General features: G+C 38.9%; 1 protein-coding gene and 1 long non-coding RNA gene across 7 annotated transcripts in view; one reads left to right on the plus strand and one right to left on the minus strand.

Annotated features, from left to right (window-relative positions):
- The window catches only part of MTDH (metadherin), a 56,188-nt gene extending 51,583 nt beyond the window's left edge, over nucleotides 1–4,605 (plus strand). For all 6 annotated transcript variants that reach the window (XM_023648743.2, XM_023648741.2, XM_023648744.2 and 3 more), the window contains 2 exons: nucleotides 2,044–2,200; nucleotides 2,878–4,605. In XM_023648743.2, the coding sequence (XP_023504511.1) occupies nucleotides 2,044–2,200; nucleotides 2,878–2,948 (228 nt within the window). In that variant the 3' untranslated portion in view covers nucleotides 2,949–4,605. The remainder of the gene's footprint in view (nucleotides 1–2,043; nucleotides 2,201–2,877) is intronic.
- Nucleotides 103–9,950, minus strand: LOC138915607 (uncharacterized). Its single transcript, XR_011421637.1, has 2 exons — nucleotides 9,812–9,950; nucleotides 103–934 (listed from the first exon to the last, which is right to left on the minus strand). It is a non-coding gene; the product is annotated as an uncharacterized lncRNA (long non-coding RNA).
- Nucleotides 9,951–19,364: the final 9,414 nt, after the last annotated feature.

A 19,364-nucleotide genomic window follows, 5' to 3' on the forward strand; every position in this document is an offset into this window, starting at 1 on the left:
GTGACTGCTTGCATTTTCCTGAAAGCATTCACATAATATGACTCTGGTCCAACCTCTTGAAATGTAACATATGTTTAAAATTTGGTGACAGGTTCTTAAATATATGCCTTCTGTGGAAATTTTTGGTGTGTCAGAAGGCAGCATTTTACAAAAGGTCTAGGCCAGTGACCCAAAGACTATGCCTCTTTAAACTGTGATTTCTAATTAGATGAATTATATCATGCTGAAATATATGAAATTCTAGAGTTGCATGGTTCATTTATTTACTTATTCAAAAAAAATTTTTGAGAATCTACTACATGCCACACACTATTTGAGATTCTGGGGATACATCAGAGAACAAAGCAGATGAAAAACCTCTCCCTTTGTGGAGCTTACAAATATACTTTGTGTATTTAATGAAATATATTTGTTATATTTAAGGTAAATATACTTTGTGTATTTACTGAAACAGCTTTAGACAAGAACCTTAGTTACCACTAAGAGAAAGAATGTGTAACAGTCTTGTACTAAAACAAAATCTTAACCATACTTCTTATTTGGATTTGATGTTTTCATTCCCTAAGTGTATTTTGTGGTAAAAGGAGGCACTCTCAATACCTGTTTCGGTTTAATAGTAGGGCTGCAAAGGGTCATTTGACATTTGGATGTTTTACTTTAGTCATTCTTAGAAGCCATCTTGTAAGGAATATTTGAGTCCTTCTGTGATATAATGTAGATAAATGAGAGAATAGAAGGGAAAAGGAGATTTAAAATATGTAATAAAACTTTGGGGTATGAAATAAATACAGGGAACATTAAGAAAGCTAAACTGAGCAACATAAATGCAGCTTCAGATACCTGAAGTAGGAAGAAGGAATCCCAGTAATTTCCCGAGTGTACAAAGCTTCTCCTCTTGTTTCCTGTCCTATTGTACTTTGTTGAACGACGGAGCCTGGAAGAACAAGGGGCAAGAGAAACATTATTTACCCTTGTTTCTGTATTCAAAATACTGGTCACAAGTAAAGCTAAAGGGTGAGATGATCTACTCATCTCTTAAAGCCTCAAGGTACTTCAGGTGTTGGAGTCTCTGTCATTACCTGGTCCTGACCATTCCTTAACAGGCCTCAGAGAGGCGAATTGGATCATTTACCCACTTTCTGCTCTCAGGTTGGAGAGGAGAAAAGCAAGGCTCAAGAGTCTGGGCCCTTGGGGCCAGCCCCGTGGCCGACTGGTTAAGTTCCTGCGCTCCGCTGCGGCGGCCCAGGGTTTCGTTCGTTCAGATCCTGGGCGTAGACATGGCACCACTCATCAGGCCTTGCTGAGGTGGCATGCCACAACTAGAAGGACCCACAACTAAGAATATACAACTATGTACTGGGGGGCTTTGGGGAGAAAAAGGAAAAAAATAAAATCTTAAAAAAAAGAGTCTGGGCCCCAAGCATTAGGGTCTCACTACCAGACTGGATAAAACTCTGAAGATTTGGACCTGAGTTTTACTAGCTGCTTTCATCGGCAGGACTAGTAGCCCTAGTCTGCTTTTGTATGAGGCCATGTTTTTCCTTGGGTAGGAAACTGAAGCTATTCTTGCTGCTGCTTAAGATATCCCTACCTCTTGAGAAGGAGAAAAGGGGATATCACCTAGTGGTAGTTCTGAAATTGGCTATTTTCTTTTTGTCTTTCACATGAAAAAATTTTCAGAAATTCAGAGTTGGTAGGAAGTGGACAGAACCACTGAATTGCTAACAAGTGTACAATCATGCGATTTGTAATGGAAAAGAAAAATATGGAAGTTAATAAAAATGGAATTATTCACTCCTATTTGAGATTCAGTAAACATCTTGTAAATTCATCCATTTTTATCTCAACCTGTATTTGTGGTTATTGTAGGTAAAGATCTATCAGGTTATGTCACTAGAGGGCAGGCATGAGTCGGAGCACTTCTGGAAACCATCTTAGTATTTATTTGCTTAGTATTTACTTACAACCTCTTGGTATTACTATGATATTTAATTTTCTTTGAAACTTTTTACAAAAATCTAAGATCATTTTATTCCAAAATAGCCTATCAAGACTCTTCCACCTGCTATTTCTACCGAGCCATCTGTTACTTTGTCAAAAAACGATTCTGACAAGAGCTCTTCCCAAGTGCCACCGATGCTACAAGAGACAGATAAATCCAAGTCGAATACTAAGCAAAATAGTGTGCCTCCTTCACAGAGTAAGTAATCCTCCTTTTTGGTTCTTTTGTGTGTTCTCTGTACTGTTTATAAGTGTTAATATCTTAGAAATCTAAGATAGTTAGACTTCTGATCTTAGACGTCTAATGGATTAATAGATCAGCCTTTTCTTTCCCTCGCCAAGGCTCGACTCCTTGGAACCTTGTGGACCTCCATTGTAAGGTCCAAGGAGCTAAAATCACTCCAGTCAAGAGTGGCTGGCCAAGAACCTACACAGAGGACTTGGTACCTGCCCTTGTCCACCTGGTCCCTCCCTTTCTCTGTGCACATGTTCTCAAGTCTGCAGATGGATCTGTGTCCTTTTTCCCCCCTCCTTTTCTCCCTCTACTACCTTTATTGTCCATTTTACCTATTTTCACTTTTGTTACTTAAATTAAGCCATATTAAATGATGGTTTTTCTAGGTCAAAACTGGTGAAATATCATCCATGTGGTTAAACCAAATAATACACTGGAATTGAAAGGAGGAAGGCAGACAGAATAACCTAAAAACGTGGAACTAGAACTTAAAAACTTAAAATTTAAGGCTAATGCATTATTAGTGGATTTCAAACATGTTTTCATTGATACTGCTTTTACATTGTGGAGACAACAGTATTCACTATCTTCCTAACTTTTTTCTCTTCCCTTCCCTTTTTTCTTTTTTTTCGCCCCATTAGCCAAGTCTGAAACTAGCTGGGAATCTCCCAAACAAATAAAAAAGAAGAAAAAAGCCAGACGGGAAACGTGAATATTTTTTTTCCTGAATTGGACATGTGTTTGCAAACACTGTCTTGAAGATTATGCTGTTTATGCAATAATTTGTGAACATGTACAGAGTTTTATATAAATTTAAACCAATTTTTAAAACAAAACTGTGAACACAACCACCATAAAAATGGAATCAAAGGAAAGTTAATTTATGAAATTAAGAGGTCAGCAGAATATACTACAGTGCTGGAAGACATTTGGGGAAAGTCTTTTCAATTTAACAAGAACGATCCTAACTTAAGAATATTATCCTGGTTTTACAACAGTGCCCTGTTTACAACAGATTGTGCCCTATCTCATCTGCAGCCGAGGAATAAAGGATTCTGATTAGAGAGATGGTTGCCTGCAAATTGCTAGGCAGCTTCTTGGATCTTATGCACAGAACTTATACCATTTGTTTTATGCTTAAATCAAAGTGCTTTGATCAAATGCATAATCTGCCATATCTTTACATATTTGTTGGTAGCAATTTGTATTAAAGGAATCACAAGTGCAAATAAAAAGTCATTTAATGTTTGTTTAACTAAACTGTCATGGTTTAGTTTACAGTTTTTAAAAAGTTCTTAATTAAAACATTGAAAATGCAGTAGACACTTGTATGGCTTATGAACTTATTTTTGATAGTCTTACATTACTTGAATTGTTCAAAGTACAGTATATTTTAAATTAAGAAAGGTAAACTATATGTATTTGTTTTATACTTTTAAGATTCAGACTCACAAACAATGCTCTTGTTTATGATTTAAGAACTTTCAGGCAAAATCCAACTTACATTTTTCCTTTCCCTAGCAATTACTTTTTTCCAGTGTCAACTCTTCTTCGTTACTGATACTTTTTGACTTCAAAAATAAAATCTTTCACAAGCTAGTTGTACAAACAGAATTGTGAGTATATGATGGAGAATGAAAAACTAGAGTCAGACAGCTTTAATTGACATTGTCAAGACCTCCAGTTATCAGGAATACATTTTTTTACTGCCTTAACCTGTAGTGAGTAGAATATGCATCAATTTCTTGAAGGGGATTCATGTTTTTATAAGAGTTTTCATGTAATTATTGCAATTGTGATCAAATAAGGAACGTTTCCTGCTTGAAACTGTATTGATTTAAATGATGTGTGAGATGTTTCACCATTTTCAGGCACTGTGTAATTTTATTGTAATAAACTGGCAGGTATCTTTGTAATTATAAATAGTGCATGCTCAGCCATGTACACTGTAAATAGCCTTTACCAAATGTGTTTGACAAGGACCATAATTAACATCACTTAGTGAATTGTGATAAAGAAAAAAAGCCATGATTTATTGGATGTGATTGGCTTAATTGTTTTTATGTGGCACCAAGAATGAAACCGTTTAACAGCTGTAACCAATGGTACTGATCTATCCATCCAATGTTGTCTTTATTATATTTGTGGTTTGATAGTATTGCATTGTCAGACTAGGAAAGCTAAAGAAACAAAATGGTTTTAGTTTTGCTGAAGACTGGCCTTATTAATGGACAGCTTTCCTAACAAATGATTATTAACTTTTATCAGATTTAACATCTGTTTCAGGAACATGGCAGTATGTTTACATGTCTGAAGTTTTGTTTATGATATTTCTAAATTGATTTGTTTAAATAAATTCAGCAAATGGATAGCATTGTTATTATTTGCTTCAGTCTCTGGGTAAATAAGCTAAAGTGCCAGGAATGGATTTCTTCAAATGACTTTATTAGCTTTACATAGATGTTTCCTAAATAGATGCAAGAATTCCTAAGTTTCCAGCACTTTGTAAAGGTATCACAAGGGAGAATTCAATAGGGAGTCTGTAATTTTAGAATGTGCCGAAAGATCTATGCCCCAAAAATTTAATTGAACTCTCTCAACTCTACCTCACCATTTCTTTATCTTGGAATTTTGTTGGTTGTGTCAAATGTTGGACTTTATTTCTCCAGATTAGTATGTCCCGTTCAACCATCTACACCAGGTATTAGAGACACTGTCTTTTCAGGAGAGATGTAGGGTGGAGATGGAGAAGTGCATTGCTAAATTGGGGTGAATCAAGTGTGGAGATATCTCTGTCCCTTCCCCTTGGCTCAAGAGCTAGGACATGGATTTTATGTTTTAAGAGATGGCAGCTATGAGTGATAAAATTAGTAAGTTCAGGGGCCAGCCTGGTTGCGCAGTGGTTAAGTTTACACATTCCACTTCTCCGCGGCCCGGGGTTCACCGGTTCAGATCCCGGGTGCAGACATGGCACCGCTTGGCACGCCATGCTGTGGTAGGCGTCCCACGTATACAGTAGAGGATGATGGGCATGGATGTTAGTTCAGGGCCAGTCTTTCTCAGCGAAAAGAGGAGGATTGGCAGCAGTTAGCTCAGGGCTAATCTTCCTCAAAAAAATAAAATTAGTAAGTTCATTCTCTTTCACATGCATGAGGTGCAAACCCTTGCACGATTAAAGTATCATTCATTGCTGTCTACCTGTTGCGGAAGATCTTTATGTTCTATTAAAGCAATTTCTGGAATCTGAACCCAGGAACTATTCTCCATCATTAACTCGGAAGGCACTAAAATCATGGTAGGGATTCAGGGAGGAGGGAAGAGAGAGGAGCCTGTTGTCCTTTGGAGGCTTTGATTAGATGGTCCCCAAAAGGTTAGTTGGTTAGTTGGGAGTTAACTGCTCCCTTTCGGCTTTGTCAAGCCTGGAGGGGAACCTTGTTCTGATTAGCAAACAAGGCATCCTAGAGAAACTACTTAAAAATCTCTCTAATCCTGACCTGTCTGCACGTACGTACAGAAATCCTTCCTTATTCGGGAGCAAGGGGTAGTGGTTTAGGAAGTCCCCAGACTGGATCCTACCTATCTGTACCCTGGATTGAGTAGAACAATAGTTGAGAGAGTCCAAAAAGAGTACTGAAGGAAAATGTCAGTACTGTAATTTACCATGTTTACTCTGCGCATGCGTCTGATTGGGGTTGGGGGGCAGTGGAAATAATTCATCCAAATCTAATGATATTATTTCATAAGCTACTCTGGTTTGTATTTGGGTTAAAGATGTTGAAAGGCAATACTTAACTACAGAGTTTAGCTTTTCTTAATTAAAAACAGTCCTCTATTAATATAGTGTGAAACATCTTTCAAAATCTGGAGTTTAAGATGTCTAATAGATGTCTTAAGGCTTTCCTGTAAACTCTTTGCACAAACTGGAATTACTTTCCAAAAGACTTAGGGAATGCAAATATGTTATTTGTCAAATGTGTTGAGTATTGTAAATACAACAAACCATTTTTGATTTGTTTAAATTGCTCATTATAGTTCTTATGAGAAGGGACTTCTCAGTCGTTTTGCATGCTAAGCTAGTCTAAGGCAATTTACTCTTTGGTGTTCTTGATGTTTCTTTCTAAAACCATCGGTGTACTTGTAGGCTAGTTGGAAGTCAAATATTTGGAGTTAAGCCCCTCTCAAAATATCTCTGTGACACACAGTGTTCTCTGTGGGAAACAGCTTCCATCTTACATCATCTTAGCAATAGATGGAACTGCCATCAGGTGCAATATATCACTTGTATCAACCTTTAGGTTAAGGAAATTAGGCCTAAACTTGGTGTTACGTATTAGTTTGGCTGTGTCCCCAAACAATAGTGATTTAAATGAGGTGGAAGTTTCTTTTTCTTGCATGTAAAAGTCTGGGGAGGCAGTCCAGCGCTGCTGTGACACTGCAGGGTCAGGGATCCAGGTTCCTTCTGTATTGCTCTTCACTGTTCTTAACATGTGGCTTTCAGGTCATGGTTGTACACAGCTGCACCAGCTAGAAATTTATCAACATTTCTGCCCCTTCTTTTAAGAACTCTTCTTACAAGTTATTCACACCACATAGTCTTAATCAACACAACCTTGACCCGACCCTACTAGTTACAAAGAGGGATGGAAAATAATAGTCTTTACTCTGGGCTGTCAGGGGCCAAATTAGCATTTCAGGATTCGTTACTGAGGAAGCGGCAGAGAATTGGATGTCGAGCACAGCTGGGAGTCTCTATCACAGGGTTGACATAACACTGTGTATATCCTGCACCCAAACATCATTTTAAGATCAGGTTTTAGCTTTTCTAACTGAACAGAAATTTTGAAATCTGGATGCTGCTCAGAGTAGCAGCTAATAATGTTCCAACTTATATGTAATAGATTGTGGAAATTTCTGCCACTCAGTGACTGCTCAAATCCTAGGGACAGGCTGAAAGAAACTTAGTAGCCTGCTATCACACCAATACTGCGAATATAGATTATAACAAGTTACAGTAGAATTACCTGGTGTATAAAGTAATCTTTTTTTAAAAAAAAAGGCATTACTATTCTTTCTAAATACTTTAACAGAAGATTGATTTCTAACCCTAGCATCGACAGGTATATGAGGTGCATTGCAAGATGCTTGCTAGTAATACTAAGAGTACTGAGGTTTATTTGAAGAAAAATGTAAACAAATTCAAGGTCATCTCCATGATAATGGCATTCTTACTTGTATATATGTGCTTTTTTATTTGTCTCAAAGCCTTCAAAATGAATATATGTAACCTGTACGTAAATTACGAAACATAATAAAATGAACACCTCTGAAACCACCATTCTGCTTAAGAAATAAAACATTACCAGTAGGGGCTGTTGTGGGGAGAGCTTGACTTTTGTTGTTGTTTGGTAATGGGATCAAGGGGCGAAAGGCATGGATGAAAATAGCTGCTCTCAGATGCCCCACTTGGCACAGGTGTTTCTTGGTGCCAGAACTGACTAAGGGTCCCAGGTAACATCTAGCCTTGTTCCAGAACGGTGTCATGGCAGCCTCACTGGTACTCCTTCCTCAAGTCATTCTACTGACATCTGTTGGGAAATTAATAGCTATAAATGGGTACATGGGGCTGGCCCGGTGGCGCAGCAGTTAGGTTCGCACATTCTGCTTTGGCGGCCCAGGGTTCACCAGTTTGGATCCCGGGTGCAGACCTATGCACCACTTGTCAAGCCATGCTGTGGCAGGCGTCCCACATATAAAGTAGAGGAAGATGGGCACGGATGTTAGCTCAGGGCCAATCTTCCTCAGCAAAAGGAGGAAAATTGGTGGCAGATGTCAGCTCAGGGCTAGCCTTCCTCAAAAAAAAAAAAAAATAGGCACAATGACTGGTGCCCCGGAGTTCTGCAGTGCACACTGCATGGCACCCTTTCCATGAGGAAGAGGAGTAGCGAAGCTCTCTTCTAAACGGGAGCCGCCCCCAGAGTCAGAAGGCAGCAGGTGCCTTGTCTAGGGTGTGAGTTCCTTGTGAGGTTGTCAAGGGGCTGCAGACTTTCTGACAAGCACAAGGGGGTTTATAGCACAACAGCAAGAGCTGTTAGTAATTTAAGATAGTGGAATTATGAAGGATTTCTTTCCCTACTAAACTGTCTTTAATAATTAAAAACTTTATAGGATTACCTGGAAAAGTTGCAGCTATTCCCGTTTCTCATCAAAATTGAAATGACCACAATAATGAAAGATGGAAGAAAACCTGTCTCAGCACTGGAACTAGGAAATGTGGCATTTCTGTTTATTAGCGAATAAAAACCAATGGTTTATCAAAAGAATAAAACACCTACCAAAGATGCAAGTGTGGGCCAGTGTCAAGAAATCTAACATATTTCATCACAAAATTAAGGCAGAAGAAGTATATGATCATGACACTGCTGAAATATTTTACAAAATCCAATAGTCGTTCCAAATTTAGATTTTAAAAAAAATGAAATACTAAAGTCATCTCGATTAAAATCAGTGCAAGGTAGGTCAACATTGTCTTGGAGAACTTAACAGATAAAATTTTAAAATTGTATAATGTCAGTCGTGGAAGCAACCTAAATGCCCATCAACTGATGATTGGATAAAGAAGATATGGTGTGTGTGTATATATATATATATATATAATGGAATACTACTCAGCCATAAAAAAGGATAAAATCATCCCATTCACAACAACATGGATGGACCTTAAAGGTATTATGTTAAGTGAAATAAGCCAGACAGAGAAAGACGAACCCTGTATGACTCCACTCATAGGTGGAAGTTAAACATAGAGACAGAGAATTGATTGGTGGTTACCAGAGGAAAGGGGGGTGGGGCACAAAGGGTGAAGTGGTGCACCTACAACATGACTGACCATAATGTACAACTGAAATTTCACAAGGTTGTAAACTATCATAATCTTAATAAAAAGTTTTAAAAAATTGTATAGTGTCAGAGAAGAAGAAATTATCTCTTTTTTTTCTTGATTGTATACCTGAAAACCCAAGTGAATCTAATAAAAAGCTATGAGCACTAGGAAGAGAATACACTAAAGTGGCAGATATACAAAAGCCAAAAGAAGTTTCTGTACTAAAATAAGCACCTAGAAAAGGAAATGGAGGAAAAAAATTCCAAGTACATCACAACTAAAGCTATTATATCTAGAAATAAGATTTTCAAGAAAGACACAAGACCAGATGAAAGCTATGAAGTCTTATTGAAGGACAGAAGCAATCTAACACATGAAAACCTGTATTATTCTTTATTTGGAAAACAAAAATACCAATATTTCCAAAATTAATATATGAATTGAGTTCAGTTCCAATAAGAATGCAGATTTTTAAAAGTACCTCAAAGATTATGAGAACGATTTGAAAAAGAGAAGAGAAAGTAGTATGCAGCATCGGGAGAGGGGCAGGGAACCTGCCTTACGACTATGAGATAACAGAATAAAATGTGAAACAGCTTGTATCTGTCAGGGTTCATAGTTGTAAAACCCAGGATCCCCTCTGGCTAGTGTAAGCTGAAAAGGGGTCTGGAAGCCCCAGAGATCCAGGCGCTTACCTTCCAGGAGTAACACCTAGCCGTGTTCAGAGGCTGCTCCAGCAAAAATAATCCATCTGCCAGCTCCTGTGAGTACGCTCAGCACTGAAGGTGTGAGCTCCACCACGGCTGCCTCTGCCGCTGGAGGCCACTGTCCCATGTGCCCACAACTGGTTTCTGCTCAGGCTTCTTACCTCACTGCTTTCCTAGTTTCTTTGGGAGAGGCAAGGTCATATCTATGTCTATCAAGCAGTGAGGAATACTGGAGAATGAATTTTGACTATGTGGGATAGTCAAACATAAAGGACATTCAAAGTTAATTTATTGAGCAGCCAAAACCTGATTAATGTCTACTGTATCGATGTAATCTAATAAATTATTAACAAAAGCATAGTCAAACAGGTCAGGAGAGCAACGTAGGGAATCCAGAAATAATACAGTCCAATATACATGGGAATTTTGTATATAATTTAGGTGGTGTTTTACTTCAGTGGTAAAAGGATGATTTTCTTAATAAATGTTATTAGCATAACTTATCTAACTGGAAGAAAATAAAGTTGGGCCCCATCATACTTTAGATGAAAATAAATTACAGATGGATTAGGCTGAAACATTTTTAAAAATCTTAAAAGACAATCCAGGAAACTACGTTTACAACCAAGAGGTTGGGGAGATATTCTTAACCAATACTGGAAACCTAGAAGCCATAAAAGAGAAGTTGGCCACATCTAACTTAGTACCTTTCTTTTAGACTTTTAAAATGTTTCATTTCAAAATAATTATAGACTCAGAGGAAGTTGCAAAAATAGTCCAGAGAGGTCCTCTGTACCCTTCACCCAATTTCCCCGATTGTAGTCTTACATAACTATAGTACAATATCCAAACCAGGTAATAGGTCTCATTCGCACAATTGACAGATCCTATTCAGATTTCACCAGGTTTCACTAATATATGTGTGTATGTGCAGCCTAAGTAATGTCGCATGTGGATTCACATGATCACCACCATGATCAAGATACAAATGCCTATGGTCACAACGGAACTCCTTTGTGCTACCTATTTATGGTTACACACGCACACTTCACCCGCACTCTGCCCTCATCTCTATCCCCTGACCATCACTAATCTGTTGTTTGTCTCTACAGTTTTGTCATTTTAAGAATGTTATATAAATGGAGTCATACAGTATACACCTCTGGGGACTGGCTTTTTTCACTCAGCATATTGTCCTTGGGATCCATCCAAGTTGTTGCAAGTGTCAATAGTTTATTCTTTTTTTTTAAAGCTTTTATGTTTCCTTTTCCTCCCAAAGCCCCCCGGTACATAGTTTCGTATTTTTAGTTGTGCATCCTTCTAGTTGTGGCATGTGGGATGCCTCCTCAGCATGGCTTGGCGCCCAGGATCTGAACCAGCGAAACCCCTGGCCAGGCCACCGAAGTGGAGCACACGAACTTAACCACTCGGCCAAGGGGCTGGCCCCTTTTGCTGGGCTTTAATGCAAACCCAGAGCAATGAGAAGTCTCTTTGAGACCCTAAGTGGTAAGTGGGACAATACAGTCAAAGTAACAGCTGGAGAAGACAAGGGTACTGAGGTGGTACTGAGGGCATCTTTGACTCCAAGCAAATGATTTTGCTGGTAAGTGAGTGCCCACTACTGACCCCCCGCCTCTGTGCCTACCATTGCAAAGCCAGAGGGTGGGTTTAAAAACCTTAAGGAGGAATCTGAAACCACCACAAGATGGCGATTTAAACACAGGACATTCTCTCCCCTCTACTCCAGCCCCTAACTGCCATTTTTCAAACAAGGAAGCGCTAGAGAATTGGGTTCTGAGTTCAAGAGGACTTTGCTTAAAATATGAAATATCTCATACATTAGGCATTGCTTGTAATAGTGAAAGACTGGAAGCAGACCAGGTGTCCATCAAGAGGGACTGGCTGAATAAATTACATTACCTTCAATGATGGAGTTCTATGCAGCTACAGAAAGGAATATGGAAACTCTCTACTAATACCTCCCGATCCCCAGGATATATTGTTAAATGAAAAAAAAGAAAGATGCTGCTCTTCATACCCCTGAACTTCCATCCGGGTCCTTCACAATCTGATTCCAATTTGCTGTTCACATTCATCTCCTGCTGCCCCGTGCACACCCCTCCCTGCCTGTTCTTGCTGCCTGCTCCACCTAGAGTGCCCTTCCCCATCTCGGCATAGTCAAATTCTAGGCACATATGGCCCCACAGAACTTTCTCAGTGATAGAAATGTCCTGTATCTGTGCTGCCAAATGTGGAAGCCGCTAGCCATATTTGTTTAGCCAAATATATTTATAATTTAATTGTGTTGTATTTAAATTTAAAGAGTGACATAGGCAATCACTTCAAGATCAGTCTAAATACCATCTCTGGGAATCATTCTCTGATCTCCTCAGTCCTCATCCCTAACTCTACACACACACACACAGAGACTGGTCCCCCTCTGCACAGCCCTGGCCTTCATCTGTCTCCACCCAAAGGTGTCCATCACACTCCTATTCCTGCTGCCCTGTGTTCCTCAGTGGGCTTCTGTACATTCTTTGAGGCCCTCGATGCCTGTCATCCCTTTGCACCCCCACAGTGCCTTCCACACAGTAAGAACAAAGAGCCATTTGTTGGATAGATGTTTTTTAAGTGTGACAAAATAATTGTTAATGTCCAAACATAGAAACTGGCCTGTGGGAAAATTTTCAGCCTGGATGTGCGGAAGTAGAGAGCCCATTCTGAGCTTACAGAATAAGAAACATAATTGAAAGTTCATTTTTAGAATTTATTTTTTCCCTTTTTCTTCCCAAAGGCCCCCAGTACATAGTTGTATATTCTTAGTTGTGGGTCCTTCTAGTTGTGCCATGTGGGATACCGCCTCAGCATGGCCTGATGAGCGTTGCTATGTCCGCGCCCAGGATTTGAACCAATGAAACCCTGGGCTGCCGCAGTGGAGCGCGTGAACTTAACCACTCGGCCACGGGGCCGGCCCCTTATTTTTAGAATTTATTGAGAATTTACCTAGGTTTCTTTCACTTTATGCTGCTCTTATCCTTGCATTGACTTCTAGAGGATACTGATACCAAATTGCTTTCTCGATAACAGAAGTGATTTATAACTTTCCTGAGGCCTACAGGTCTGTTTTGCAATGTATACCATTCCCTAGTAGGAACCAACAAAAATTTTTCTTTTCTCTGTAATAGTCTATCAGATTTAAAGAATTGCTTACCCTGCAATATATTCAGCTACAAGCAAAACCTTTTTTTAATTAAACGTTTTTTATTTTGAGATAATTGCAGATTCATATGCAGATGTAAGAAATAATACAGGTGAAGAAATAACCTTCACCCAGTCTCCCTCAAAGGTAATATCTTGCAAAACTGTAGTACAATATTGCAAGCAGGGAACTGTCATTGATACAACCCACCATCTTATTCAGATTTTCTCAGTTTTACATACCTTTCTGTGTGTATTTAATACTGTGCCATTTTATCACAAGTAGATTCATGGAATCAGCACGTCAGGATACAGAAAAGCTCTATCACCACCAGGTTCCCCTGTGCTGCCCTTTTACATACACTTTACACACACACACACACACGCACACTTTCCCCAACCCCGTCCCTGTCCCTAACCCATGGCAACACTTAGTCTGTTCATCTCTATAATTTTGTCAATTCAAGAATGTTCTATAACTGGAATCATGTGGTGCATATCTTTGTGGATGGACTTTTTTTCACTCAGCCTAATTCCTTTAAGACCAATCCAAATTATTGTATCAATAGTTCATTCCTCTTGTTGTTGAGTAGCATTCCGTGGTATATATGTGCCACAGTTTGTTTAACCATTTGCCCATTAAAGGACATTTGGATTGTTCCCATGTTTGAGCTATTCTGAACAAAGCTGCAATGAACATTCGTACACATATTTTTATGTTAACATAAGTTTTCATGAACCTGTGATAAATGCTCAGGAGTGCAGTTGCTGCATTGTAAGGTAATGGCTTTTTTTGTTTTATAAGAAACTGCTAAACTTTTCCAGAGTGGCTGTACCATTTTGCATTCTGCAAAAGCAAGGCTTTATAATAATGGCAAATTTGAAAATAAGCTCAAATCCTTTTGAAAATCTGGTATTTTATTGAAATGTTTACCTCCACATCAGATTCGGCTACTGCATAACGGACCATAAAATACACTTGGGGACGGTTATTTGGTTTGTTATCATAGGGAGCCTGATTGTGTCAGAAATCGTTGAAGCAAACGGAAAGTTCTAAATAGTCATCCCCTCATGTGCCCCACGGCTAGCTGATAAAAATGTGGTGAGGCCAGTGAGTTCTGGGCTGATCGTGGTCATTAGGGATATATTAGAAAAAGGAACAAAGATATTTTTCATTGTGAAATGTTAAGCACTGTTGAATTTTAAAAAATTATAAACCCGTCGCAGAAGGACACATACTGCATGATTCCCCTCCTATGAGATCTCTAAACTAGTCACATTCCTGGTAACAGAGAGCAGAGTGCTGGTTGCCAGGGGCTGGGGGAGGGGCAAATGGGGAGTTGCTATTCAGTGGGTAGGAAGTGTCGGTTACGCAAGATGAAGAAGTTCTAGAGAGCTGCTGTGCAACACGGTCCCTGTAGACAGCACTGTATTGTGCACCTGAAAATTTGAGAAGGGAGGTCTGATGCTGTGCTCTTACCACAATAACAAATAAATAAGTAACCCCAAATTCTTTCAAACAGCCTTACTTAAAATCAAGAACACAAGATTCTAACAGCAACATCCTTGAGAGATTGAGAATCCTTGAGCTCTGACATGAGACTATGGGAAGAGAAGGCACTGACTCAGCCATTGCCTTCTATTACTCAGGGGAAGATAAAGGCTGGAGGGCATTCCAGATGGGATACCTTGAAGACATCCACAATATAAACAGGAGTCAGTCTGGGGTAAAAGTCCTTCTGAAAAACTGTATATGTACTCTGTATACTATCGTCATAAATTTAAATACTTTATTTTCAAGAATCTCTCTTTCTAAGAACTTTAGTGATTAAGTGTTCTATAGCTTTAAACTTCAACACTGTGTAATACAGTAAACATCTGGCCATAATGTCTGTCTGGATCCAAAATATTTAGTACCATAAATCACACAAAATATGAGGTGATGTTCTGAAAAATGGTGAATAAAACTATTTTTCAGCCTGACTCTACTGTCTCATAAAGCACAAAAGTAGAGATAATGGTACTTTCCCATGTCTGATCAAACCCTGGTCCAAGAAGGTTTTGAACAATCATCACAAGGCAGTCCCTTCTCAATCTCCCCCATAAGAAGAAAAAGACTCCCCTTCACTGTTCCCTTTTGCCACCCAAGGATGGGGGCCGGGCAGAGGATGGAAGCTATCTAATTATGTTCCAATCCCTCCTGTCTCAAGGCACGTCATGTCTGGGCTTGATGTGTTTGTTTGTTGTAGAAAATTATGTTTACTCGCATGTTTGTAATAGGATATTGAGTTTTCTAGTATTTAACATACTCTCTGTGACTTCACCAATCTCTTTAAAGTTAGCTTGGCCAGTATAAAAACTGTTTCGATCTTCTTGGAGTTAGGAAAAATGCATCAGATTTCTTCCATGTACCAATTCTGAAAGATGGAAAAATAAAGAGTGATCATAGCAGGAATGTTTTTAAAGCACAATTCAGAATTTAGACTTCTTAATTGCACCTCACACATTTGATTGTTCTTACTACAAAAGCACCATTGATGAAATATACATACTGGTGGTAGGATGGGTTATGATTGATGTATTTGTGGGGATAGCTATCACGGATGGAGCATCTATTCTATAGCAGGTGCATATGTGAGTTATCTCAGATGCTCACCAAAGCTCAGGAAGTTAAGTAATCATCTCAAATCTCAAAGAGGTTGTGCAGCTAGGAAGGAGCAAGCAATAGAACCAGCATCTCAGTCATCTTACTAAGTCAAAATGTCCCAACCCAGTGTTCTGTGAAACACTTTTGGGAGTTATTACTAGTTGAGTCTCAAAACTGTTCCAGACTCAAAGTTCAGGAATTCCAGTATACTGCTTCCTCTCTCAGGACTCTGCCATTCACATCAGCATATTAGAGTTTCAGAGAAACCTTGCATTAAAGAAAAGTGTTTAGAGTGATGTCAGCATCATGGCAGAGTGAGCTGTTCCCTTAGTCTCTCCCCACTAAGTTACAACCAAATGGACATTCTTTAACCAATGAAGGATTCCCTACGAAGCACAATAGGACATCTGAGAGATCCACACAGCCATAGATCTGAAGGATGGGCGTACTGGATCCACAGGGAGCAGTGGAAAGAGGTAAGCAGATCTCTTGACCCCCAGCAGCGCGATCTAGGTCACAGGTCCTCACGCAGCAGCTGGCATGAGACTGTAAGAGGTGGTGGGGGAGCAAGCAGACCTGTGCACAAACATTTTCACTTTCAGACTTGCAGGCCAGCCCACAGGAACACTCCACACTGAGTGGTGAGCACAGAGCGGGCCTGCACTCATGCAAAAGAAAGCACCACCACCACCTCCACCACCCCATCCCACCCCCTGGCCTAGGGCACCAGCTCAGCTGGTCTCTGGCCTAGGCAGCAGACTTGCACCCCAGTGCCTGTGTATGTATGAGTGATCTGCCAAGCAGCTGTGGCCAGCAGGCAAATGCAGAATAGCCCTACATGCACAACTTCCCAGGGTTCAGAAAACACAGCTCCTTGCCCTCCCAGTGGTGGCAGGTGGAATCTGCTACCTGATACTACCACTGTGCACCAGCAAAGGATCACTTCATCGAACACCATGAAAAACTACATTAACATTCCAGAGTAGAAGGAAAATGACAAGTCTCCAGAAGCCAATCCTGAAGTCAAAGAAATTTACAACCTAAATAACAGAGAATTCAAAAAGAGTTATAAAGAAATTCAGTGAGTTCTAAGAAAACACAAAGAGAGTTCAATGAACTCAGGAATAAAATTAATAAGCAGAACACAATGAATGAGACAAAAAAAATCGAGAAACCATAAAAAACAGAGCTGACATTGTGTAGGACAGAATTAGCAATTTAGAGGACAGAATATAGAAATGCTTCAGGTAGAGGAGAAGAGAGAATCAAGGCTTAAAAAAAATGAAGAAATTCTTTGAGAAATATTTGACTCAATTAGGAAATGCAACATAAGGGTTATAAGCATTCAATAGGGAAGAGTGGGAGAAAGAAGTAGAGAGCTTGTTCAAAGAAATATTAACTGAGAACATCCCAAACCTGGGGAAAGAAGTGGACTTACAAGTATATGAAAACAATAGAACTCTTAATTACATCAATGCAAAAAGACTCTCTCTAAGGCATATAATAGTAAAACTGGTAAAAGTCATTGACAAAGGAAAAATGTTAAAGGTAGCAAGGCAGAAGAGAATAATCTGCAAAGGAACCTCTATCAGGCTTTCAGCAGGTTTCTCAGCAGAAACCTTATAGGCTAGGAGAGAGTGGAATGATATATTCAAAATACTGAAAGGAAAAAACTTCCACCCAAGAATATTCTATCTAGTGAAACTATCTTTCAGATATGATGGAGAAATAAAAACTTTCCCAGATAAACAAAAACTGAGGTAGTTCATCACCACTAGATCTCCCTTAAAAGAAATGATCAAGGATGCCCTCATACCTGAAACAAAAAGTCAAAGATTTAGAAAGCCTTGAGCAAGGAGATTAATAGACAGACAAAGTCAGAAAATTGCAGCTCTCTATCAGGACAGGTTAGCAAATACTCAATTATAACATAAAAGATAACAGAAAGGAAAGCATTTAAAATAACTATAAACACTTCTTTTTCTACTATAATCACAAACTCACAACATCAAACAGGATAATTTGTTATAATAACTTAGATGGGAAAGTGGAGAGGGAATCTGTTTAGGCTAATGGAGATAAGAAACTGTCAGACAATGGACTATCTCATCTACAAGATCTTTTATACAAACCTCATAATAACCACTAAACAAAAAATCAGAGCAGAGACACAAATCATAAATAAAGAGAAAACTGAGAAAACCATCACCAAACTAAAATGGCAGTCAGAAATACAAGGGAAGAAAAACAAGGGAAATATAGAACAACCAGAAAACAAGAGATAAAATGACAGTATTAAGCCCTCATATATCAATAATCGCTCTAAATGTAAATGGATTGAACTTCCAATCAAAAGACACAAAGTGGCTGTGTTGGTTAAAAAACAAGCCCAACAATGTGCTGCCTCCAGAAAACACATCTCACTCTAAAGACAAACACAGGCTTAGAGTGAAGGGATGGAAGATGATACTCAGAGCAAATGGCAAGCAAAAGAAAGCAGGTGTTGCCTTACTTACATCAGACGAAGTAAACATCAACATAAAAAAGACAATGGGGCAGTATATAATGATAAAAGGAACATTCTACCAAGAGGACATAACAGTTATGAATATATATGCACCTAACACAGGAGCACCAAAGTATATAAAGCAACTATTAGCAGATCTAAAGTGAGAAATTAACAGCAACACAATAATAGTAGGGGACCTCAACACCCCACATACATCAATGGATAGATCAAGACAGAAAGTCAACAAGGAAATAGTGGACTTAAATGAAAACCTATACCAGATGGACTTAATAGATATATAGAGAACATTCCACCCAAAAACAGCAGAATACACATTCTTCTCAAGTGCACATGGAACATTCTCAAGGATAGATCATATGTTGGGAAACAAAGCAAGCCTCAATAAATTTAAGAAGATTGAAATCATATCTAGCATCTTTTCTGACCACAATGCTATGAAACTAGAAATCAGCTACAAGAAAGAAGCTGGGAAAGTCATAAATATATGGAGACTAAACAACATGCTACTGAAAAACCATTGTATCAATGAAGAAATCAAAGGAGAAATAAAAAAAATATCCAGAGACAAATGAAAATGAAAATAAATCATACCAACTCTTCTGGGATGCTGCAAAAGCGATTCTAAGAGGGCAATTCATAGCAATACAGGTCCACCTCAACCAACAAGAAAAATCTCAAATAAGTAATCTTAAACTACACCTAACAGAACTAGAAAAAGAAGAACAAACAAAGCCCAAAGTCAGCATAAGGAGGGAAATAATAAAAATTAGAGCAGATGGGGCTGGCCCCATGGCTGAGTGGTTAAGTTCGCGTGTTCGCTGTGGTGGCCCAGGTTTTTGCTGGTTTGAATCCTGGGTGCGGACATGGCACTGCTCTTCAGGCCATGCTGAGGCAGCATCCCACATGCCACAACTAGGATGACCCACTATAAAAAAAAAATTACACAACTATATACCAGGGGGATTTGGGAGAAAAAGGAAAAATAAAATCTTTAAAAAAAAAATTAGAGCAGAAATAAATGAAATAGAGACCAAAAAAAACAGTAGAAAGGATCAATGAAACTAAGAGCTGGCTTTTGAGAAGATAAAAAAAATTGACAAACCTTTAACCAGACTCACTAAGGAAAAAAAGAGAGAGGGCTCAAATAAGCAAAATTAGAAATGAAA

The sequence above is a fragment of the Equus caballus genome, chromosome 9 (assembly GCF_041296265.1).
Source record: "Equus caballus isolate H_3958 breed thoroughbred chromosome 9, TB-T2T, whole genome shotgun sequence".
Lineage (NCBI taxonomy): Eukaryota > Metazoa > Chordata > Mammalia > Perissodactyla > Equidae > Equus > Equus caballus.